The following is a 25529-nucleotide window of genomic DNA, read 5'->3' on the forward strand; positions in this document are numbered from 1 at the left end:
GATAACCAGTGTATGTTCCTGCTGCTTCTTACTCAGCAGCGGGATTTTGCCACACTCTCTGACCTTTTACAGGAATTTTAGATGAAAGAGAAATACATGAAGTTACAGCAGTTGTGGTGTAAGTTGGAAGCTTCCAAGCATGAAGCAGGGTGTCTGTGTCTAATGCAATGATTACAATATTTATTGTGTCACACACAACCTTTTTTTTCCTGTTCAACCTGAGGAGTTTTTTTTCCTACAGGATACAGGCAGAAAGTGAAATCTGAGGCCATTTAGGTGTTCTCATTTCACATGGCAAGCTCACTCGAGGCTATTGATGGATAACAGACTTAAGACTTCAGTATTTTCCAGTACTCTATTTAAAAGTTCTAGGGGAAAAAAAATCAAACCACTACCCATCACCCAAAAAAAAAAAAAAAAAAAAAAAAAAACACAACCAACCAACCAAAAAAAACCTACCCCAAAACCAAAAAACCCCCAAACAAGCCAACAGCAAGAGGATTTTTACCTTGCTCTCTGTTCCAAGGAAGAAATTTGCTCTCCAGAGCATCAGCTTCTGAGCATGCAGCCTTCATCTCTGTCTCTTTACATACAACTTTGTACAATGAATTTGGTGTGTTCTTTTTTATTCTTTTGAAACATTAGACACAAAATGAGGGAAAAAGACAGTTACAGACTTTTTATCTAATATGTTTAGATTTGTGCCGCTATTCAAAGCACAGACATCAAGTTTCTTGGGTCCTTTTGCAACAGTGTATTGTAGACAAAAGTAGAGTTATAATTGCAGCAGTTATCTTCCATGGGAGACTCTTATCATATTAACATATTGAAGTAGTTTTGATCTGTTTTCTGTCTGAATCCTGTGGATCTTTATGCATTTATAATGATTACTTGCATAAGAAAATCCATATCATTCTTGAATCAGGCCTCAACTGCTGAGTGCATTTTATCTACTTCACTATAAAGTTCCTCACTATTGATGCATTTGATTTTGGAACTGGCATCTTGGGAGCCTGGCACTTTCCAGCTTAATTCAGGACATGGAATCATGGAATGGTTTGTGTTGGAAGGGACCTTGAAGACCATTTAGTTCCACCCCCTGCCACGGACACCTTCCACTAGTCCAGGTGGCTCCAAGCCCTGTCCAGCCTGGCCTTGGATGCTTCTCAGGGATCCAGGGACAGCCACAGCTTCTCTGGGCACCCTGTGCCAGGGCCTCCCCACCCTCACAGGGAAGGATTTCTTCCTAATATCTAATCTAAATCTCTGCTCTCTTAGTTTCAAAGAGTTCCCAGGGGTTTGTTTGCTGGTTCAAGCCCCACACTGCAGAAAGAAGCACTCTTCAAAAGTCAAGGCACTGCTCCAACAGGCAGGCTGAGGAGCTGGTGAACATTCCCAGTGCAGACAGCAGACTGGATTTCACCCACAAAAATTCCCCAGGAGAACTTCAGACCACTTGCTTCTTAAACTTTGAGGAACTTCTGCGTTCAAACAAGCAAACAAACAAACCCCCAAGAATAAGAATTATTCACCAAAGAATACCAAGTTATTGCTCTGCTCTTTCACTCAACATTATTTTATGAAAGAAAGTTGTAACTTCCCATTCCCTAATCCCTATTTGCTGTGGAGGCCTGGACACATCCTTTTCAGCTCCCTTTTCAGCTCATTTGCATAGCAAAGCAAGCGATTAGCACACAGCTAGAGCCTTACAAGAGCATTAGCACGATTTAATGAATAGCCATGGCGGTCTCTTACAAGGGACATGAAGTTGTGTGTGCTCCCACACACTGCACAGGTCCCCCCTCACACAGCCAGTTCTGCCTGAGGAACACCCACAGCTCCCTCAGAGCATGGAACTGGAGTGGCCATGGGCACATTCCCTGCAGTCTTCAGAAGGGAAAATGATGGATGCAATATCTACACAAAGTGTGTTGCTGTTCCGTTTTTAAGCTTTCCCACAAAGTCCTATATGGATACATTCATCTTGAAACTAAAAAAAATCGTAGAATCACAGAATATCCTGAGTAGAAAGGACCAACAAGGATCATCCAGTCCAGCTCCTGCCCCTGCACAGGGCAACCCCAAGGATCCCACCAAATGCTCCTGGAGCTCTGGCAGCCTCGGGGCCGTGCCCATTCCCCGGGGAGCCTGGGCAGTGCCCAGCACCCTCTGGGGGAAGAACTTATTCCTGATATCCAATCTGACACTTGTATCACAGCTCCAGCCATTCCCTGGGTGCTGTCCCTGTCACAAGGAGCAGAGATCAGAGCTGCCCCTTGGGAGCATCTGCAGCCCCCAGTGAGGTCTGACCTCAGTCTCCTCTTGTCCAGAGCCCTTAACAAATTGAGCCCTGGTTTTAATGAGCACAGACAGGAAGGTCAACCCTAATGGACCTAAAAGTACACCCAGAGGATTGTTTATATAGCAGAAAATGGTCATAAAATCTTTTAGGTTAGAAAAGACTTCTAAGATCCTGAAGCCCAACCTTTGCCCAAACACCACTGTGCCCACTAAACCACATCAGGGAGCCCTGTGACTGCTCATGTCCTCATTTACAGGCAGATGGAAATGCAGAGGCTGATTTGCAACCGTTCCTGCTTCCATCATATCCCATAGGCAGGAGCAGGGAAGTGGTCGCCCACCAGCTGGGAAATTCGGATCACCACGGGCACAGAGCTCTGCGTTCCTAAGGCCAACAACTCCAACACACAACCCCAACAGCCCATGGAAGGGCTTGGACAATCTGCATGCACATGGATCACAGTTGGATTGACAAGAGGCACATCTGGTTCTGCTGCACTGCCCTCGCCTGTGGCTTGTGAAACAGAGATGACAGAAACAAGGTTTACAGGGCTGCTTAAAATTACACTGCTAATGAGCAAGTTAGTCATGCCCTAAAAGTTAGGGAAAAGTTCATTTGTCCACATCAAGATCTCTTCTAGTTTAGAATGGGTTTTTTTCTGTGTGAATAGAGTCTTTTCCTGTGGCTGTTTCTTACTGTGTATAAATAAATAAATAACTGGAAGAGCTGAAGTGGAAGAAAAGCAGTGTGTTCTGTTTTCAGCAACTATGACTTGATTCTTTGCTGCCATGGCTTCAGCAAGGCTAGAAGGAAGTAGGTGGGCATTCGTGTGTAAGAAAAAGCCTATGTTTTTAACAGAATTAGGCAGCTGAGCTCATTTCCACCCCATTAGGATCACTCTATGAGACAGTGCTGCCCATGAAAGCGCAAGAGATTAGTTTTCTCCTCAGTAGCTCAAGCAATGCTCTGGGCACCAAATACAGATCACGACACTTTTCAGGGATATTGCAAAGCTCATGCAGGGAACTGATCCAGATCCTGCCTTTCAATTTCTCAACAAGGCCATTTCCACAGAAACACACCACTGTGCCCTGAAAGAGTTTGTTTGGAGCTCGAAAGAAGAGAAAGGGGCTAGATGCTTATTGGAAATCCATTTGCTGGAAGTGTGTTAAGGAAAGCTAAGAGTTTCTAAGAAAAGATCTGTTAATAGGTTCCTGAAACATTCCAATAACTACTGCCACAGCTTGGCACCACAGGTCTGCAAGTTGTAACAGCATTTATGGTGAGACACAGTTTTGTTCATTGAATATGCCATTGAATTGATATAAAGAGCACACCTTATTCCTAACCTCATTTTCTTCTAATATTCCTACCTACAACAAGTGCTACAAAAGTCAGTTGGATGGTTGGTTGTTCTCCAGCTGTTAATGATTTCCTCCTGTTCAGAGTAAAGGGCAAGAAAGAAGGGCAGAGAAAAAATAATTACTGCTTGGCTATTAAAATAACAATATTCCTACCGGAGATGTGTTAGCATTTGCTCCCTGGGTGGTTATCACTTATCCTGAGAAGCAGATTAGAAATGTCCTAGATCTCCAAGTGGCATCCATTCAGTTCCACTCAAGATTTACAGATAAGACTGCTTTCTCTTCTCTCCTCATCTTCAGAAAATCTCCTCTGAAATTTAAAACTCAGGAGCATCCCAGCTGCAAAGTGAAATGGATCCAGTTAGAATGAAGACCCTCAGAACCATTCCATGAGGATTATCCATTTTTCTCACGATTCAGGAGCAGCAGCCACTCCTTTTTTCATCACACACAAGGAATCTATGATGGGGATGAGCTGATTCCCTGGCCTTGATGACATCTGGAGTGATTTGCTCTCTACACCATTTCATATTGGCAGAAAACAATAATAATAACCACAGGAAAAACAACAGCAATAATAATGAAACCCCAGTAACAACAATCTCAAAATCTCCAATTTCTAAGGCTGGATAGTTACTCAGAGCAACATAGAATATGCCACAACCATAATGATGACAAGGTTAGGCAAATGGGGAGTTCTCAGGAACGTGGCTGGAAATCAAGCTGGGGGAAAAGAGGACAGAGATGCCAACTGGTTCCTTTTCCCAGTTATTCCCTTAACCAGACCAAGAGATGTTGAAATTCCTGCAGCTGAGCTCTGGCTGCAATGCACTCCAACAACATGTGTTTATGAAGGGTCTAGATAGAATTTATGGCCAGCTGTTTAATTCTAATTTCATGCTCATGTCCTCCTTCCGCCAGGCCACTGAAGTCAGCAGTGCGATGCCATTAAGGCCATGGATGGTTAGCTCTTGTGGGAATGTACATATTTGAACAAATGTGCATTTCCAAATGCTACAAACACTTGTTGGGGTAGTGGAGGACAGATAAGAGTTTGCTCTGAACAAAATCAATGCACTGCATTTAGCCCAATAATTGCCCTTTTGCAGGATGTGCTTGCTTTTTAGCTCAAACAAAAATAAAGCAAAACAATTTTATGCCCTAGGGAAGTGCGAATAGAGCAGAGTGGGAGGGGCAGGGCCAGCATTTCTTGAGCACCATTTTTATCTGATCAGCCTGACACTAAGAAAAGACCCTTAAAGGATTTTAGTAGAGGCATTATGTAGGAGAAAATACAAATAAAACAGCTCTTCAGAACCACTGTCAAGCGTATAAAAAGTGTAGCTGCTAACCCAGCCGGGACTCTCAGTGTAATCTGACCATACAGCAGTGTCAGGATTACACCAGTCTGGTTAATACCCCCTACCAGACATTTTTTAAAGTCTCACTGAAATCCAAGCCATTTTCTAAGTCCAAGAATAACTCTTTAAATACAGCAGTCTTTTAAAAAAAATTATTATTATTATTATTATTATTATTATTATTATTATTATTATTATTATTATTAAAATGCAGCTGGAATAACTGTCTGCTCAGAAAATACTACACGATTCCAAACTGTTCTTAATACCTGTAATCTCCCTGCTGTCATAGAGCCCCACTGCACATCCACAGGTTTCGATCATCACACATAGAATCATGGAATGGTTTGGGACGGAATGGGCCTTAAAACCCATCCAGTGCCACCCCTGCCATGGGCAGGGACACTTTCCACTAGCCCAGGCTGCTCCAAGCCCCATCCAGCCTGGCCTTGGACACTTCCAGGGATCCAGGTGCAGCCACAGCTTCTCTGGGCACCCTGTGCCAGGGCCTCACCACCCTCTTCCAGTTTCTTTGGGTGCTGGAAGGGGCTCTGAGGTCTCCCCAGAGCCTTTTCTTCTCCTGGTGAACACCCCCAGCTCTCCCAGCCTGGCTCCAGTCCTTGGGCCACTTCTGTGGCCTCCTCTGGACTTGTTACACCAGGCCCAAGTCTTCCTTGTGCTGGGGGCCTCTGAGCTGGATGCAGTGCTCACACAGTGCTCCTTCTCCTTCCCAGCACCTGAGCTGGATGCAGTGCTCACACAGTGCTCCTTCTCCTTCCCAGCACCTGAGCTGGATGCAGTGCTCACACAGTGCTCCTTCTCCTTCCCAGCACCTGAGCTGGCCAGGAATATCCGTGTGCTGGGCAGAACCACCTCCCCTTGTGCTGGTAGAGCAGGCACTGAGCAGTCGGATGCAAGCTCGTCTCTCAGCTTCCCTCCCTGCCCCATGAGCAGTCCAGGATTAAGTGACAAGTCTGGCTTTTTATCACAAGGAAGTGTAAGATTGGAAATGCCAAAAAATGTATTCTTATATGAAGGCTGGCATTTCAGCTGATGAGCTAAATAAGGCTGATTTAGGGTTATTTCTACCTGGGTATTAATTTCTGCTTATAATAGAAGCACCAGACATATGCTGTCCAGTGCAGCTGAATGCAGCTTTATTTCACGTCTCAAAGCCACCTCCTAGCAAGTTGGATTTGTCACATCTTGGATAGGAGGATTATCTTCACAAGAGTATTACCCATCTAGCTGAAAATTTCTGGTTCTAATTTCTGTTTCTTCTTTCTTCATACCTCCCTTATTTCCTGGCTGACGGACTGTACACACAGAGTACACTGTGGTTTTTAGCTCTTTGATGTTATTGCCTCCCGTTTGTGGAAGTCACGCTCAAGCTAGCTTTAAACTGTCTGCTGGAAGCATATCCCAGAAGAGAATGGGATCCAACAGGAAAAAAACAGCTCTGTATTTAATGAGTTTATTCAGTGACATTTGCAGCATTTATGGAGTTTAAGTGGCTGCACTGCTAAGGATGCACAGTGCCTGCATTTGAGAGCTAGGCTGGTATGGATAAGTATAAAGCAGACTGGAGAGGTAACAAGCACATTGTTTTGCACCCTCATTCCTGGAGATTAAAATTACTTTCCTTTAGGAAGGAACAGAAAGGAAGGAACACCTTTTAGTAAGTGATCAGGTGTGTGTGTGTGTGCTTTGACAGTGGGGAAACTCTTCATGGCTTTGTAGTTTCACCAAATTATCCCCAAAGTCTGCTGTGCTTCTAGTGCTAGGTTCTCATGCCCCTTTGCTTTAGATATAAATGGATTAAGCAATAACATTAATTGATATATTTATGCATAGGCATGTAAAAAAGGATTTCGCACATTCTGAGGTTAACTGCAAAGATGTCCGGCCATCTAAATCTTGGAATTTTGCGTGAACCTGAGCTTAGATGTGGCACCTGGGGACGTGGTTTAGTGGTGGGCTTGGCAGTGCTGGATCAACAGTTTTACTCAGTGACCTCAGAGGGCTTTTCCAACCTTAATGATTCGATGATTCGAAGATTCTATGACAACATTTCTCATACCTCATCTGACACAGGGACGCCTTTGTTTGCGGGGTTGGCACTAGGGTGTTCCCAGTTTTAAGTTGCCACCTGTAGCCCCTAACATCGATGGTTTTAAGGAATTCAGTTCGATGGGAGACCCTGCATGGTGCCAGGGTTGTTGCTTTGCTCTCTGTTCCCAGGTTGATGCCCTGGCAGTGGAGGTTGGTCACACTCCTCTAATGAGGCAGCCTGTGAGGGCATGACTGATTCAAACTGATGAATTTATCCCAGTCAGCTGTAAGTCTTGTTGCAGTAATAGCTTTGACAGAAATTGAAGTTAAACTGCTCTGAGTTGGTACAGAAATCTCCTTATGCTGCTCCCTGTATAATAACATTAACTTGTGCAGAAGTTGCTATGGGAGTGTATAAAGAGATTTGTGCTCTATGGGGAATCTGTAACTCAGGACTCTTCTCAGGATTTTTAACTCCTTAATTAACCCTAATGTGACCACTTGGCTTCCTATTAAATACACATTCATGGGATCATCTGTACCGCACCCAGGCAGCACAGTCACGAGTACAAAGTGGGAAAATCACACTCTGACATTCCCATCATAGTCCCAGTGTGAGAAAGAACCACTCTTTCTGTTCTGTTTGAATTTCCAAATAGTTGATGCTCAGCACAGTTATTTAGCAGAAGTCTTTTCTGCATTAGTATAATGACAAAGGTCATCTTATGAGCCAAATATATAAATGTTGGTTCTCATTTAAAATGAGTATCTTGGGCCCCATGGTTTCCTTCCTGGTGGATTTGGGGATGGGAGCCTCTGGCAGCATCACAAATCTCTGCAAACATAAAAAATTGAGGGTTCTAATGTGGAACAAGAAGTCAGGAAAAAATTCATCAGACCTCAGTTCACTCAGTGTCTGAGCGGTGCCTGATGCACCTGCTATGAATTGTAACTTACTTCAAGGGGTTTTCTCAGTTTTTTTAATATTTGCATGTCAATTCATGCAACTGAAAACTCTCTCTGACAGTATCAAGTCTCACTGCCTCATATTGCTACCCATTATTATGTAAAATCTTCTTTTCATCAACTAGTGAGGTTGACTTTGAAAAGTAAAGAGATATTTTTTTCTTGAGCTACACTTTAATCAGAAGGGTATTTTTCCTGGCATTTGGAAATACGAGAGTGTAATTTTTATACTTTATTGGTTGTTATTTGCCCTTCATTTTCCAATGGAAATAAGAAAATAAGGGTAGACAGTTCTTTCCCCTTCCATCAGCCATTTTCTCCCAGGATCAGATCACTGGATTACATTGTGTTTGCTTTGGACAACGTGCTTTACCAGCACTGGCTGACCTGGATTCATTACCCATCACTGAGCTGAAATTGTGAGAGCATTGGGGGAAGAAATGAAGTTTACGATTCTTGATCCTGATTGATCTTATACACTGTCTGTCTTCTATATAGAAAGCATCACCACTACTCTGTGGCTCCAGGAAAAAAATCTTTTCTGTCGAGGAGTGCTGGAGGGTGAAACAAACAGAAGGCATGAGCATGAATGCCAGAGCAGAGATGAGGGGCAGTGTGATTGGCTGAGTTCATTCACTTTTGCGTCTGAAAGCCACCCCTGCCATACATCTTGTGACTATATTAAATATGCCTTGTTGGGATAATGGGATGTCAGCCAGGACAGAAAGGATTCCAAAGCTCTAATCTTCTTCAGTGCTGGGAGCAGAATGTGCCATGCCATTTCTGTGAGTTAAAATGGTGTACCAGGATGCTCAAACTGGCTTACAAGGATGCTCCAGAGCAGGATTTCTAACTGGAGTAGCTGGCCTTTGCCTGTTTTCCAGGTGGATTGATGAAGACACTGGAACACTTAGCTGAGGAAGAACACAACAGCAGAAATGGAGATGCAGGCTATGCCTGCAGACACACTGCAGTGGGCACATGCTGGATTTGCCCTTCGTGTGTGGTGGGTACCCAGCTAGTGAGCTGTGTCCAGGCACTTGGTGTTCCCTGGAAATATCCCAGGCACTATTTGTGGGACAGGTCACAGATTAAAACCCCAAACCTTGTTTTACTACAGAAAAAAAATCCCTAGTGTGTTGTGCAGTTCATCATCCTGTAAAGTAGACACACGGAGTGTGTTGCTCCTTATTTCACCAAGAAGCCTGTTTGGTTGCTTAAGTTACAGCATAAAGTTATTCTGCATTTTTACTGCTTTTTGCTGCTTTTTCTTCACATAATTTCTGAGCGAAATAATTCCATTTGGCTGATTGATTCAGGAATTTGACTGTCACATTCCAGGCATGACATTTGAAAATGCATGGTAATGGACTTGAAATGTGTTGCTGTAAGTTTGAAAGTGATTTTTTGTAATGTTGAGGTGGAGCACTAATATCCCTTTGGGTAAAATCTATTGCCCCTAGAAACAATATTTCAAAGTTCACTAATATTCATGACTGCCTTCCCCTTGTAATTGCACCACTGAAAGAAAAGCAATGTGCTTTCCAGGCTGGTTGGAAACAGCTTTGCAAAGATTTTTACAACAGTCTGTGACAAAAGACAAAAGTAGTTCCAGAGCAGATGAATGGCTCAAATGCAGTAAAGATCCAGCTGCAATGGGCTGGAACTCCTGTGCTCCATCTCTGCCTGGTGTCAGAGTAGCTTTCTGGCCCCATCTCTGGCTAGCCCTGATGCCCCTGGGAGTTCAAAGAACAGACTTGCTCACTTCTGTGCAGGGAAGAGTGTAGGGCTGCTCTAAGAGTGCAGGGAGCAGCTGGATTGCCTTCCTGACCTCTTTGTGTCGGGATGGTTCCTCTCAGAGCTGAGGAAACAGCAACTGGACAAAACCACAAACTGGGAGTGCAATTATTTATTTAAATTCATCATTTTACTTCACACATTCATGCTGTTAGTGGGGCTGTGCCTGTGACTGAGGTCACCTCTGATGAGTTTTTAGACTGAGGGTTGTGATCACTGAGGGCACCGCTTGTAAGCTGAACTGTGGTCTTAATGTCCCTGCCACACAGAGCACAGGAACCATTATCCCAGTGCGCCATTCATTATGAAATTATCCTGCTGGAATGTTAAGATTGCAGTAGTGTGAATTTTCATGTTTGAGGAACTCAGGCCATTTCTGTCAGGTGACTGCACAGCAAAGCTCACCTTGTGAATGAGAGGAGCACCAGGCAACTGCTGGCTACACCTGCCTCTCAAAAGGGTAGCAAGAGCCTGGTTCCAGGTGCTGCACTGCTTGTGACACGTGCAGCAAAATGAAAATGGTGTGAGTCCGTGTCCCACAGTGAAAACAGGGTTGGAAATTAAAAATATCTTTTGTTTTTTGTTGGTTTTTTTTTCTTGAAAGCAGAGCATGAAAAACCTTTGGTGAGGAATGAACGCAAACCCGCAAAATGACACTTTCATGGTCTCTTCACCACCACCACGTTTTAACTTTTTCAATAGTGCTACAAGTTAGAGGTGGAAATTGTGTGTTTGCAATTTTAAGTGGTGATAAATCATGAATCATATCAAAAATTAGCAGGCAGCTCACCTGATAAAGAGGAGACGCAGTGAGTTTCTGCAGACTGTCACTCCTCAAGGACGAATAATGTGTTTTACAGGGAATATGCTTCAGCCAGAATAATTAGGGAAAATATACATGAGAGCTGTATGTCTGATGGAGTTACCCTCTGCTGTTACTCTCAGAGGGCCCTCTTGAAAATCGGATCTGTAATGGATGTTATGGAGATTTGAAAGAAAATTTGAAACATGCGACTTTTTATCTGCTTTTGATGTTACATTCAGCTGCTTTCATCTCAGAGGATAAAAGTAATTGAACAATAATCCCAAAGAGAGTCAAATACACAAATCAATAAACTGCTCTCACAGGAGAATTTATTTTGATGAGCGCACTGGTACCTCACTCCTCCCCACGTTCTGAGGTGGTCTTGTTCTCTTTAATACAGATAGTGCGCCCTGATTGGGACCGTAAACAATGAATGAGGCAGATCTACTCGCTGAGTATCACCAGGCAAGAACAGCTTTTTGCCTCCTTTGAGTGATATCCTAAATCTTAATTGAGTGCTGAAAGCTTGGCACTGTCTTTTTATTTTTGTGTTCTTTTGGGAAGTATAATGAAAGCCAAGGGCTGGTGCTTCCATTAGACAAAGTGAGAACACAGGCTGTTGTTAGGCAAGATGCCTCTGTCAAATGTTTTCCTACCTTGTCTGTGATGTATGGAGGAATTTTTCATCCTTTGTATTCCTTTTCTCTGCAGTGTTTCCAGTGATTTTGGATTTTTTTTTTTTAATCTATTATGGCTTATTCTTCTGAACTATTTATATGAATTCTTTAACGAATCCCAGAATGGGTCAGGTTGGAAGGGACCACAGTGGGCTCATCTGTTCCACCTCCCTGCTCCAGCAGGGCCATCCCAGAGCACGGGGCACAGGATTGTGTCCAGTCAGTTCCTGAATAACTCCAGTGAAGGAGACTCCAGCCCCTCTCTGGGCTCTGCTCAGGGCTGGCCCTGCCCAGGGCAGCACTTCTGCCTCCTGTGCAGGGCAATTGCCGGGCTCAGGCCCTGCCCGTGGCTCTGGTGCCATTGCTGGGCCCCGGAGCAGAGCCCGGGCCCTGCCCTGAGCCCTCCCTGCAGCCAGGGACACCCAGGGCTGAGGGCCCCTCTCAGCTGGGGCTCCTCTCGAGGCTGAGCAGCCCCGGCTCCCTCAGCCTGTGCTGGGCACGGAGCTGCTCCAGGCCCTTCCTCAGCTGCGCAGCCTCCGCTGGAGCCTCTCCAGGAGCTCCCTGGGCCTGCTGGGCTGAGGAGCCAGGGCTGGGCACGGCACCCCAGAGGTGCCTCCAGGGCTGGATCACCTCCCTTGGTGTGCTGTCGAGGCCTCAAGAAGTTTAGGACAATTTGGCTCTTCCTCTAGTGCTCACAAAGCACTACAGCTACATCATCCACTACAGAAGCTCCTTACGCCAGATCAACAAGTAAAACTGGGAATATTTTTATTTTTTTAAAATGTTTGTTGTTGAAGAACAGGATTCTGAAGGAACATTGAGAATTTCTCTTGCAGGTTGCACAGACAGAAAAAGAACCCACCGTTACAAATGAGAGAAAACCTGTCTGCAAGAGGAGTGCTTTTTTCTGCTGCTCAGAATAATTGAACAGCCCTGTGACTGTGTAGAGGAAGCCTCTGTTTTACTCACTATTTTGATTACCTTATTTATTTTTATAGAGATAATTTATGTTTTGTCAGGATCTAGCTTCTGTGTTACTCTAAATCTCCTCCATTTAGTCCATTTGAGGATAACAGCAAAGCACACAGAGGAAGAGATAATAAAAATAAATGCATGTACATGTTAGTAAAACAAACAGTTAAAATAAATATTGTATTTACACATAATGAAATAAATTTGTAAAACTGGAGGCTTTACTTTTGTTTGGTAAACACCAAGTGGTTTACCTGCTTTCTAATCTCACTTTCATTAGCATATTTAATTATGCTATTGTATTTAATCATCAAAATGCTCAATAATGTACATTTTGTTCCCAGCCATGGAATGCCACTGCTGTGTGGATCCATGATAGATGTTTTTAATAAAATCAGTAATTACCCTTTATTGTTCTTTTAAATTGTTATTTTTAAGTGTGTTAGGGCACAACAGGTTTGGGGTATAAAAGAAAGCAAGTTCTCATTTTGCCATTTCATAATACAATGAAAAAAAATTCCTTTAAATAGATGCTAATAAGCCTTTTTTAAAAAGCAGTGCTTAATTATCTTGAAGTTGTTTACAAGTGGAGTTTTGGCAGCTCAGCTCTGGCTGCAGCAGTGCTGGGACAGGTGTTGGGAAGGCTGTGCTGGCAGCTCAGGTCCTGCTCTCCACAGCCTGTGCTTTCCCTGTGACCTTGGCCAGCACCTGGATTTAGTCTGGGAGTGTGACAGGCACATTTTGAAACGAATGGAGGGGTCCAGATAGATCTGGGATCCATTTAAGGGCATTGGGGTTGTTTTAAACTTGTTTTGTTTGGTTCTCTTTAGCAACGTAGAAGTCTGCGATTAGAGGATGTTTGATGGGATTTGTAATGTATGAAATATTTTCCTTTTTTATATATATTTTCAAGTCTTGGGTCTCTTTCCATGCAGAATTCTAAGTGAAATTTGCAACTGAAACTAAACCAGACCAATTAAAAAAAAATGAAGAGGATTTGCAGTTAACTGAATTTAAATTTTTATGTTAGTTGTGGAGAGAGCTCTGTCCCTGGCTTACCTAACCACATACTCCATTACCTAACTAATTTCCTATTTCTATTATAATAGATTCATCAGTGTGGCAGCTTTCCTCCTTCTTTATTGCTCAGAGAATGCCCTAAAATAGCCTGGTTTAGTTTATCAGCTGTAATGACACCCATTTCTTTGTACATGGCTTAAGCTTCAGCTGACTGTAGGCATCTCACAAACAGGTTGTTTGTTCTCTGGTGATTTTATTGTGTCAGTCTCACTCCTTTCTTCTCTTTTCTCTGTTGCAAGTCTTTCAGAACACACCTTTCTGTGTAATTGCCTACTTTCATCTCTGTCTGCACTGCTTTTGGACCAGTGATGATATCTGAAGTGGTTTAAAAGAAAGCAAAAATTAGATCCAAATATTAGGGAGATGTTCTTTCTGCAGAGAAGGGCAAAACCAAAACACTTCCTCAGCACTGAAAGACTGGTGAACTCTGTTTAATCAGTGTTTTCATCTGTCACGTCTGAAAAGGTATTTAGCCCACGTTTTGGCTCAGAGGCATTGAAATGTGATGGGCAGCAGCTGTGAGAGCTGCGAGGCTCAGCAGAGGAACTGTCACAGAAGGACACGTTGCACTTCAGGGATGGACAGAGTTGTCCATCACCCAGAAATGTCTGTGCATGGGACAATTTGTCTGTCAGGATCTCTTTGAGGAGATGAGCAGCACACACTGTGGAGGGGCTTGGTTTACCCTGAACCACCACACACCTGTGAATTTTGCATTTAAGGTAAATCATTGATTATTTTTGTTCTGTTTGCCTTCCCACATTTTTTTGATAATAGGTGTGTTTTCCTAGACTTGTTTCATCCTGTGGAAATTAAGGGAGGAAGATGAGGAATAGGGAATAAAGGGGACATAGAGAAGGCTTCAGCTTTTATCTAATACCTGGAGTGAAATCCTTGTTGGACACATTTCTGTATGGTTTCCCATCCGTAGACCAAGAACAATATCTTTGAAAAACACAAAGGAAACCTTCTAACTGCTGGTTCAAGGCCAGGTTGGGTGGGGCTTGCAAGCACCTTGCTCCAGAGGAAGGTGTCCCTGCTCATGGCAGGGGGCTGGAATGAGATTATCCTCAAGGTCCCTGCCAGCCCAAGGCTTTCAGAGGTTCTGTGATTATGGGTTTTGTTGCTTTTGCTTGAAAAATGGCCACTGTTTCAATTTATTGTGGGAGTGAAATATTCTGTGCACTTCTCCACTACCAAATTTATATTTTGTAAATGCAAATGAATTTCAGTATTTTCCTGGGCTACAGAGAGAGGCTGTACCACGCTGGTAGTTGGGAGAGCACAGGTTTTGGTGGCCTTACCAGCAACCAGTGCACCCAATTTTCTCCTTATCTCCTCCCAGTCTGCCTAGAGGAAGGGACTTTACTGGGTGCCCAGGTTTTGGATAGCCTGGGCTGGTTGGGGTGACTGCCTGATGACCTCGGTGTAGGCGTGCAGAGGGAAAGGCAAAATCTATCGTTACACCTGTTTTCTCTCTCTTTCTGTATCCAAAAGCATCAGTTCAGGATTCACACAAAGCTGCTGCTCATTCCATGCTCATTTTTCTTACCTTTGTGCATTCTCAGTCTCTGTAGCCTGCTGCTGGGAAGCAGAATTTAATCAGTGCACTGCTAATAAACTCTGCCTCCTGCTCTCCATAGGGTCAAGGGACACAGGCACAGGGCACCAGATGAGGAGGGACATCTCCACTCCCTGTCATGTCTTTACTGACAGCAGCAATTTCTTGCAATTAGGCTCCTGCAGCAGGTACTTAACCCGGGGCAGCAGCTGATTGTCTGTATTTAACTTCACTCCTCGACTTGAGCTCTGTGTTCAAACCCCGGTGTCCCCCCACAGCTTCCTTTCCTCTGTTCTTCCCCTGATGGAGGGTTACAGAGCTGTGACAATTGTTATTGATAATCTAAACCAACCTTTTCTTTTCTATGCCTCACCTTGAGTGAGAGGACGGCAGAGAACAAAACGAGCTCTGGGACACTCAATGAGGAATGAACAAAACCGGCCTTAAAAGTCAGCTTTTGTGTGAAATTCTGATGACAGAAAAAGCAGTCTCTGGACATTGTTTGCTCAGTAATGTCTTTTTACCTGGACTGAGAACAGAGATCCCCTGGGAGAGTTTCTTCCATTCAAGCAACTTAGAGTCATCAAATCATTTAGGTTGGGAAAGTCCCTTAAGCTCGAGTCCAAGCATTGACCCAGCACTGGCAAGCCCCACACTAAATGATGTCCCCAGGGGCTACACCTACATGTGTTTTGAATCCCTCCAAGGATTGTGACTCCAGAAGTTCCCTGGGCAGCCCGTTCCAACACCTGACCATCCTTTCTGTGAAGAGATTTTCCTCTTGTCCAATCTGAACGTCCTCTGGCACAACTTGGGGCTGTTTCCTCTCATCCTATCCCTCATTCCTTGGGAGCAGAGCCCGACCCCCCCAGCTGCCCCCTTCTGTCAGGGAGTTATGGAAAACCAGAAGATCCCCTGAGTCTCCCTTCCTCCAGGCTGAGCCCTCCCCCAGCTCCTTCAGACACTCCTCACAGGACTTGAGCTCCGGACCCTTCCAGACTTGCCCATCCCAAGTGTTCCAGAAAGGTTCCTGGCTGCTGAGTGTTTGCTGCAGCCTACCAGAGTAATGAAAGGTAGCAAAGCATCCGTGAGTGACGAGGTGTTAAAAATACTGTTCAGTCCTTGACTTTGATGTGAATGTTCAAAATGTAATTAATGGTTCAACCAGCCTGAAATAAAAATACAGCACTTGCACAGTGAAATCCCAGAGACTGCAATTTTCCTTGCGTGGGTTCAAGACTCATTTCAGTAGATCCCTGGCAGTTATTTTGTTGCTTAAGCTTCTTAAGAATTTCCTTTTTTTTTTTCCCCTAAAGTCTCAGGACACATAGAAAATTTTACTTTAGGTTACGCAGTTTATACCAATATCTGATCTCTTAAGTATTTGAATTGGGCCAGTGTGTTTCTGTCCTGCTTTGGAGGGTATCTTTGTATAGTTGAAGCTGAGATACATACTAGCAGCTTCTATTCCACTAGCCAAGTGCAAAGTTACTACTTTTCAGATATTTTCTTCTATTATTTGGAAGCTATCATTCCAAGAATACAGAAATGGAGAATTTTGTCTCGTTTCAAATATCAGCACTACAGAGAATTGTAGATGAATTTTAAAATTTCCTTTTCTTTTGAAGGAAAACATTATGAAAAAGGTGATGTTAGACAGGTCCCAGGAATAGGTGCTACAGACCTTTTGAGACTGAATACTCACAGAGCTAACAGGCAGAAGGAATTACATAGAGAGGACAGTAGGGCCACTGCCCCTTAAAAACAACAATACAAACTCTCATCTTTGAAGAGGAAGTTTCAATGGCTTCTGCTGCAGAGGAAATCAGTGTGGTGACAGGAAAATATTTCCAAAATTATATAGTCTCAGTATTCAGAAAAAAAAGAGATTGAAACCAAGAGAAGAAAACCGGAGAGAATATAAAGCTTTCCAGGGTCAGCTTCTATTTGTTGATTTAGTTCCAGTCTGGTTTCTCCCTCTCTAAACCTAAAATTTAAATAGTTCTTACTTATTCTCCCTCTGTTCAAGGATCTTGATGGCCACCAGATGTCAAATCTCTATGCTTGCAGCCAGGGACACCTCAGGACATGGGTATTTGAGACCTGGTTTAGGCCTGTCAGGCTGAGAATGAATGGTTCTTGTGAAAATGTGGTGTAGTGGGGTCTGCACTATGGATTTTACCTTCTCGCTTTGTAACCCAAACTCCTCTGTGGTTCATAGGCTGGTTACTCGATCCAGAGACTGTTTCAAACCGTGTGTGTGTGTGTGATGGAGCTCACAGCATTTACAGCAAAGTTTTGAGCAGAATTAGCAGCTGGTTGAGAGAAGCTTCACACTCAGAGTTTGGGATAGGAAAGGAAAGGGCAAATGTGGGCAGGATGAGGAAGGAAGCTGAAAACTGCAGGAAGTCTTCCCTAGCCCAGCTTTGGGCAGAGGACTTGGTGAGGTGATGCTGGATCAGGTTGTTCCTTACTCACAGATACAGTCAGCATATCTGACATCGATTAACCAAACACCCTCTAACTGCTGATTCACTATATGACATGACTGATTTTAAGACAATAACTATAATTAAAAAAAAAAAAGGCAGTATAACATTAACATGGAGGTGAATTGCCATTTTTAGCTGCATTATTGTCTTGGTGTGAAATGTTTTTGCCATGTCTCAGCCACGTTCTGAGCTGGGCTCTGCAGCTCAGCACTTGCTGCAACGCAGAGTTCAGTAGGGCAAATATCTTCATTTGCTTTTGGTTTTCTTTCCTCTGGATGCATCTTGGAATGAGGCTGGGGATTACCTTTACTGTTTCAGAAGCTGAATATTTTCAGAGAACCATTCTTTTGTTCACCTGATTCACCTGTACAACTCATCTGCAGAAACAAATTCCGTGGATTTATAGAAAATAAATGCTTAGCACCTAACGCTAAGCATATATGTGTATATTTCTGCATAAAAATTTCCTAATTTCTAAATTAGCTTTTTTGTTGTTGTTTGACACACAAAGACTCACATATAAGAGGTGTTTTCTAGATGCTGAGGTATTGACATGATTTATAGGGAAACCTAAACCCTTTGCTAGCTTTAGACCCCATGTCTTTTAATATCCATCCTGTTTCCAAAGAGTCTGTACACGTGTGTATCTATATAAAGATGCAGAATACTTTCCCATTGCCAGTCCTTAGGGGATTTTTAGCAATGATACAGAATATGCAGGTTGTTAAAATGTATTTTCTGCTTATGCATGAGTAGATTGAAGTCAGTGGCTGGTGCATGCTTTACTTTCAAGAATTACTAGAAGGGTTTTTTCCTACTTTAATTATCTCTCAAAGGAGTGTGACTGGTATTCAGAAGTCCTTCCAATTTTTTTGTTCCCATGAAAACATTTTTTTTTCATAGGTTGAAGTTGTGAGAGAATATGAGAAGTGGGCAGAACCCTGAATTGTGCTATAAGTTAAGAAACTTTATATGAAATTACATATTTTCTGATTACCTTGTTCAGATATGTATTGAACAAAAGAGCAAATACAAGTTGAAGAAATGTCAGATAAACAAACCAACATCTGTGGAATTTTTATGATCTGACATCTCAAACACTGATTTTACTCACTCATCCTTCATTCTTTATATCTACACATCTAGTGACACATGCATTTATATTTTATATAAAGGGCAGAGTGTAGTCAGCGCATTTGAGTTAGGCTGTTAAATTAAGGAACAGCAGGTGAAAATGATTCCTCCACATGAATATTCAAAGTGTACCTCAGATACTGTAGAAAGAATAATAAAGAGCAAAGAAACTTTGATGGGACGAAGGCATGGAGATGATCTAAAATTAAAGTTTTATTGGCACAAGGTTGAGATGACTCAGAAAACTTACTCCAGGAGTGGCAGGATCTGCTTGTACACCCCATTGCCAGAACATCCAAGAGTTTAACAGATGAGGGGACACTGGGATGTTGGAAGTCCAGCAGTTGCTCCCTTAGTCTTGATTCTTCCACTCTGGGGCTTCAGGGTGAGCACAATGGGTGTGGAGGTGGCAGGAGGGTGTAGGGGCCATGGAGCTGAATTCAAAGCTGAGAGACTTGAGTTCATTCCTTCCCCAGGGACCATTTCCTGTGTGTTTGCATCACTTAAGGCTGGACTCACCAAGGTTGTTAAGCACTGTCAAGTAGGCCATCAACAACTATTATTTTTTTAATTTATTTTTTGTAAAAATAAGGAAAGCGCAACTTTCCCACCCCTTACCTGATGGAATCTAGTCACCACTGTTGGATTCAGTGAGGTCTTACAGGAATCAGGAGCATGACCACTGTTCAGGCAGAACATTTCCAGGCAAAACCAGAACGCGGTTGTGGATCCGACGCTCATTTCCGTATTGCTTCATACATTCCACAGACAAGAACACCCGGAACTGTGCACTGCTGGGACACTGGAGACACGGAAGGAAGCGCATTAATGGATGGCCACCTTGTTTAAACATCAAATTCTATTTCTATTTCTTCTCCTGCTTCCCAGATCCCGTGCACGGGCCGCAGAACGTGGAGGTGGTTGACATCCGCTCGCGGCAGCTGACGCTGCAGTGGGAGCCCTTCGGCTACGCCGTGACGCGGTGCCACAGCTACAACCTCACTGTCCACTACCAGTACGTCTTCAACCAGCAGAAATTCGAGGCAGAGGAACTCATCCAAACTTCTTCTCATTACACCCTGCGGGGGCTCCGGCCCTTCATGACCATCAGGCTGAGGTTGGCCCTCTCCAACCCCGAGGGCAAAATGGAAAGCGAGGAGCTGGTGGTGCAGACTGAGGAGGATGGTGAGTTGTCGTGGGGTTGGGTGGTTGGGTTTTGAGAGAAGACTCATATTCCAGTTGTAAATAACAACGTAACCCTCTGTCCCACAAGACTTGTGTATCTTCTCTGCACAGTGTGTCTGTTTGGAGTGTAAAACTTGTAGGTTTAAATGATTTCCATTTCACAGCCACGTTCCTGAAAGGGCAAAGATCCCTGAAGTGCTTGGGCATGACAAACACCAGTCTGAGCAGCTATTAAAGAGCTGTAGGTTTAATTCTTTGTGTTCTAAACCACCCAGCAGCTTCCTTTATCATATGGGCAAATGGAATCCTAGTATTTACTGATTTTTCTTGTGCCTTCACAAAAGGAGGCATCCCAAAAAAAATATATAATCCCTTCCTTTCCAGAGCGTAGCTTTTCTTAACACTGAACTTCTGGACACCACATTTTATAGAGATCTCAGAAGCAAAATTAATTGTGGATATGGAAGAACAGCTGTGGATATAAAAGAACAGTTTTCTGGAAGAACTGATGGAAAGCTTCAAAGTGCTGTTATCCCACCTCAGCTATTTCAGACCAAGGACTAAATTCCTCTGCCTGGTCTGTAGAAGTTGCTGTCCTAAGTTTCTCTCAGCTGAAAATGGCTCTTCCAGCCCAATAAATCACACGGGGGACACAAAAGGATGGCAAACATTTCAAAAAAATGAGCAGGGTTTTTATCAGACAGGCTTGGGAGTGGTTTTAGTTGGTTATCTCCTACAGCATTCAAATTTTGCTGGAGTAGGTGGATTTTTGAGCTGGCCTTGTAGCTGTAATGAAATTTAAATCCTGCACCATTACTTTACTAAGCAAATCAGCCTTTCCTATTGATAAAGGTGTGCAGCCCAGCAGCACCTCCATGCCAAGGTGCAGTCTGGCTGTTTAGGTGGAGAGTTCTGCTGTTGTGTGGGTGGAGGAGGACAAAGTAAATTCCCTGCTGCCGCTCTGCTGTACTGGAATAAAATCATGCTGAAATTAGCGTCATATTTTCAGGGGTTCTGATTTTATTTGTCACTTAGTGCTTACATTAGGGTACTGTTATTTGCACCAAAAGTTGAGAAATAAGCCTTTCACATTGATAGTAGCTTGGTAATGGTAGTGCCTTGAGGGATTTTAATTTTTAATTTTATTTATTTATTTTTTAATATGCAGCTTCCTGTGTGGTGGCCTTTTGGTGTTTCATGTGCAGCTGGAGCTGGGGGTAGTTTTTAACAGAGTTTGTTGTTTGTTTTGGTTTTTTTCCCTGCAGTTCCTGGACCTGTTCCCTTGGAATCTATCCAAGGAGGACCTTTTGAAGAGAAGATCTACGTTCAATGGAAGCCTCCAAATGAGACAAACGGCATCATTACACTCTATGAGGTGAGAAGAACAGATTGTTGTCAAGGCATATGTGCCACAGGGCCCTTTTCATGTGTGTTTAAGCCAATCCTGAGCTCTGAGACATCTCAGCAGGTACTATAAAAAGCCTGATTAAAATAGATAAGAATCTTCAAGATAGTCTGCTGCTACCAAAAAAGTTTCCCAGTTCAAGAAAGAGAAAGATTTCTTTCCAGTATTTGTGGCAAAATGAGAGCCACACATTTTCCCGTGCCTCAGGTGCCCTTTTTGCTTCTGCAGAAGCTCCAAGGTCTGTTTTCTTTCTTTTTTTCTTTCTTGAGGTAAAACACTGTTAGGTTTTATACCTACACTCTGTAACTGATTCCTTTTTGCCTTTCCACCAGTCACAGCACTTCCTGGCAGTATTAGCAGAATGGAAACATCAAATCTTATCTTACAGTGCTCTTTTTGAACGTTTCAGTGATACATTTGTCCATCCCAACAACTTCCCTGATGCCAAACAAAGTGTAGAGCAGGTTATGGGATGATCACTGACCATCCTGTGCTGGATGAGAAAGAAATGTTTGAATTTGATCCCAGAGTGTATCAGAGGTGGTGTTTCTTGTGAAGGTAAGGACATGTTACTGCTGTCATTGCTCCGGGTGAAACTCTCCATAATGTCGTGTACACCCAACTATGTGGAACAGAAATGCAAAAGGAGGGACCCTTTAGGGGATCGTGTGAAATAAGAGTCCTACAAGAGAAGGTAAAAGCACTTGGATTCAATAGCAGAAAGTGGTGCACCAGTGCTGGCTGAACATGTGTCAGTTTATGGGTTCAGCATTCACCTCCGTAAGATTAGAGAATGTGAAACATAATTTTGTTTTTATGGTGACATAAAACCCCTCACTGTGGCTTGTGCAGCATTTTCTGACACAGAGGAGCAAGAAGCAATATTTCACTTTCTCTTGTGCTTTTTGTACAAACTCACTTTAGAAAAGCCACAGGTGCAAAAAGCAGGTCTCCCACCACCGATGAGGTTCTCCAGGGGTTTTCTCTTCCCATCCAGCCTCTCCATTTGGGACAGGATGTCCTGTGACGTGGCACTCCCAAATCTCCTTGCTAGCACTGGCTCTCTGTGTCATGGTCAAATGGAAAAAATGAAGCAGGTTTAACATCATTGAGATCTTACACCACAGCATGAGCAACAGATGAAACTTTCTCCTTGAACTTTGCTTTTAGGTCATCATTTGGCTCACAAAGGCCAGACTGAGTTTGACACAGCAACACTGAACAGATGAACAGAAGTTCCTTTTGGTAATTCAGTGTCATTTCAGCTGGGCTGAAATCCCTGACTAAATGTGGAGTCATTGTTGGTCACTGTTGAGACACTTACAGAAATATGTGCAGGGTGTAAATCATTTGTCAGTGCTAAAATAGAGCTAACCCTCATCATTTCATGGTTTTTGAAGGTGTCTGTGTAAGGAATTAGGCAATAAAACTGGGTGTATTTTAGAGGAATCAACCCAAATAGAATCAGTTATGAGTTCATTTTTTTTCTGGCAACACAGGTGACCTACAATAGAACATATTTAAAAGAACCCAAGTCAAATGATGCAAATGATGCAAAAATAACTCCTTTTAATTTTTAAAGAAGCAGTTTCTTACTACAATATTGCCTTGGGCTCAGCTTGTTGAAAGGACTTCAGCAATCTGAGTAGCTTTTCTGGCTGAGCAGCTGCATGAGACACTTTATTGCCTGCAGGGTTGTGATGCATCATGACAGCGCCTTTGCCCCTGAAGTCATATCATTGCTCAAGTCTCAGCGGAGGCACAAACAAATTTTTCTTTTCTGATAATGACTCTCTGCGTATTTGGCAGCTGGAGACAAAGAGAAGTCAAGGTGAATTCAAACTCTTCTTCCTCCTTTTCCTATTCCCCCTCATCTCCAAAAGGATGAACATCCCAGTGCTAGAAACACTGTGAGAGCCAGAGTGCCTGGAGATTGTCACGAATGAAAATGTTGTTCTTTCCTGTCCCTTCTTCCATATGAAAATTCCTACAGAGCCTTTCCACTGTCCATGGAACCCGGAGACAAGTCCATCAGCTGGGGATAAAAATGGAGGAGAGCAGTTGCACATAACCTGGAGAGATGGCCAGGGCACTCTCAGGGTGGTTTGCTCCTTTTGGAACATGGGGATCCATGCAGATGGAACCCACACAATTCCTCTACACTGTTACTGGTGTCACTGGGAATTCTGCTCTGTCCTGGGAGATTCAGTGATGTTCCAGTGAATTTGCAGCTCTCTGGGAGCTCTGCAATTGTGTTGCTGCTATTAGGGAGAAACAAACACAAAGGCCTGTGAGCATTTATTAAAGTAAAGTTCCCTGCAAAGTATTTATTAAGTGGTACCACTTTATGAGCTTGAGTTAGTGGTGTCGGGTCCTGCATTACACCTGGAAGTAGCTGGCTAAATTCACACACAGGAATTGTGTAGCTGAGAGTCTCTCGAACCCCTCTGGGCACAGACCCTCCGAATAAAAACAAATAAAGCCCCACCTTCTCCTCCTCATAGTTCCCTCCTCACCATCACCATCACTATCTGATTTACTGTATCTGGGTATTGTATTTTCCCTGTAATTCTGTTTTAAAAAAAATTGTTGTAAGCTTCTAAAATGCTCTGAAATAATCACGCTGTCTATTCTATTTACATCCCACTTGCTTCCCTTTGGGACTGATTTTCTTCTCAGGTCCCTAATCATCCTTGCAGCTCCCTGCCAGATGTCCCTATAACCCAAATTGCTGTTGCAGTTTTCATATCCACTGCTTGGATGCCAACTGGGCTGGGATTCAGCAGCACAACCTTCAGCAAGTCTTTTGGCAGCCAGAAGCACTAATTTCATAAGGACTGAATACTTCTAAAGAGCTGAAACAAAATGGAAGGACCTTAATGAACCTTTTTGACTTCTGCAAGTCTCTTCTGATGGATACTTTTCCTTCAAAATGCCATTGTAGCCTTTTAACAAAGCAGGAGCATTGCATTTAAAAGTGGCTTGAACCCCCTCTGTGTTCAGTTGAGAATTAATTGTTTCACTGGGTACAGAAACAGCTGGATTTTTAAACAGAGGGACCTTTTAGATCCCTTGTAATTGCAGGCCTAGATCCTTCTCTAATTGCAGTCTGTATCTGGGGAGCAGAAACCTCTTGGTCAAGGCAACTTGGAAAGCTCCGGGAATTACAAATCAGTTAATCAGTGCTGGAAAGATTAGGATATGAGCTGGGTAGAAAGAGAGGATGGCACAGATTGTTCTGGGGTGCTGAGGAGCCCAGCAAAGCTCACAGGCATGTGGTGAGACAGGAGGTGTCAGTCTGTCTGTCCATCAGGAAAGCCAGTCGGGAGATGCACCGGCTGCTGTTGGAAGTAACAGAGGGAAAGCTCAAAGCCTCTGACAGGTCCCCAGGTGGCTTCAAGGTGTGTAGGTACCTACAGGGGGCAGGCAGATCAATCTGTGCTCAGACACCCAGCTGAACAGCGGAGCTGGGCTTTGCTGGTACCTTGGTTTGGGTAGAATGCTCCACACAGTTGGTTCTGCATGTGATGCTCATGCAAGAGGCACTATTACACTTTTATTGTTATTATTGTCTCCAGGAGGAACCTGTGAGTGGCACAATTTAATAATATTTCAGTAATCCTGCCCATAATCAGCCTCCTGGCAGACTGAAAGCACCACAACTTGTTGAAATTTTTATTTTACATTTTTTTTAACCAGTCCTGAAAAGCTGTTCTGCTTTAAAATCCCTGATAATCAAATGTTGCTCATTGTCCTCACACCATGTGGGAGTTCAGCTTCAAAGCCTTTGTGTACAAAGACATGCAACAAAGATTTATTCCTTTTAATTTATTTTTTCCTGAGTGTGTGTAAAGTCAAACTACCATCAAACAGACTTACACTCTCATTGGGCTGCAAGGGCAAGCAATCTCATTTAAGGTCATGGACCAGCTTTGGCACTAAAATTCTTCTGCTTTTAGATGACATGAGGTTGTCTTAGATGTATGTTTTGTGCAAATTTGCATCTAGAAAGTGTAAATAAAATTTATTTATATCTGCATTTTGCTGTTCCTTTGGGCAGCTGAGAGCTTTCAGGAGCACTCGGTAAGTGATGCTGGCTTTTGCTTTCGCAAATAAAATCTTTTGTGTGTATTCTGTTTCTCAGAATTGTCAGGTTTTAGAATATTTCACCCTTAAACAGGAAGGAAAAAAAAACTAAGCACCTATCCTTGCTGTCTGAAATACCTGTCACATCACTTGGGGGAAGGCATCCTTAGAGGTATTGCAATCCTAACAGCATTTAAAGGGTGGATCCTGAGTATTCGGCTCCTTGGCTGGAAAAATGGCTCCCAGACTGTTGGAGTCCTTTCAGTGAGCCATGCCTAAAGGCAATGTTG

The 25529-nt window shown here is 43.3% G+C and overlaps 1 protein-coding gene across 3 annotated transcripts in view; it reads left to right on the top strand.

The window, feature by feature from the left end:
• The window catches only part of PTPRT (protein tyrosine phosphatase receptor type T), a 468237-nt gene that overhangs the window by 294192 nt on the left and 148516 nt on the right, over positions 1–25529 (top strand). For all 3 annotated transcript variants that reach the window (XM_069033796.1, XM_069033797.1, XM_069033798.1), the window contains 2 exons: positions 19452–19748; positions 21014–21123. In XM_069033796.1, the coding sequence (XP_068889897.1) occupies positions 19452–19748; positions 21014–21123 (407 nt within the window). The remainder of the gene's footprint in view (positions 1–19451; positions 19749–21013; positions 21124–25529) is intronic.

The sequence above is a fragment of the Aphelocoma coerulescens genome, chromosome 20 (assembly GCF_041296385.1).
Source record: "Aphelocoma coerulescens isolate FSJ_1873_10779 chromosome 20, UR_Acoe_1.0, whole genome shotgun sequence".
Taxonomy (NCBI): domain Eukaryota; kingdom Metazoa; phylum Chordata; class Aves; order Passeriformes; family Corvidae; genus Aphelocoma; species Aphelocoma coerulescens.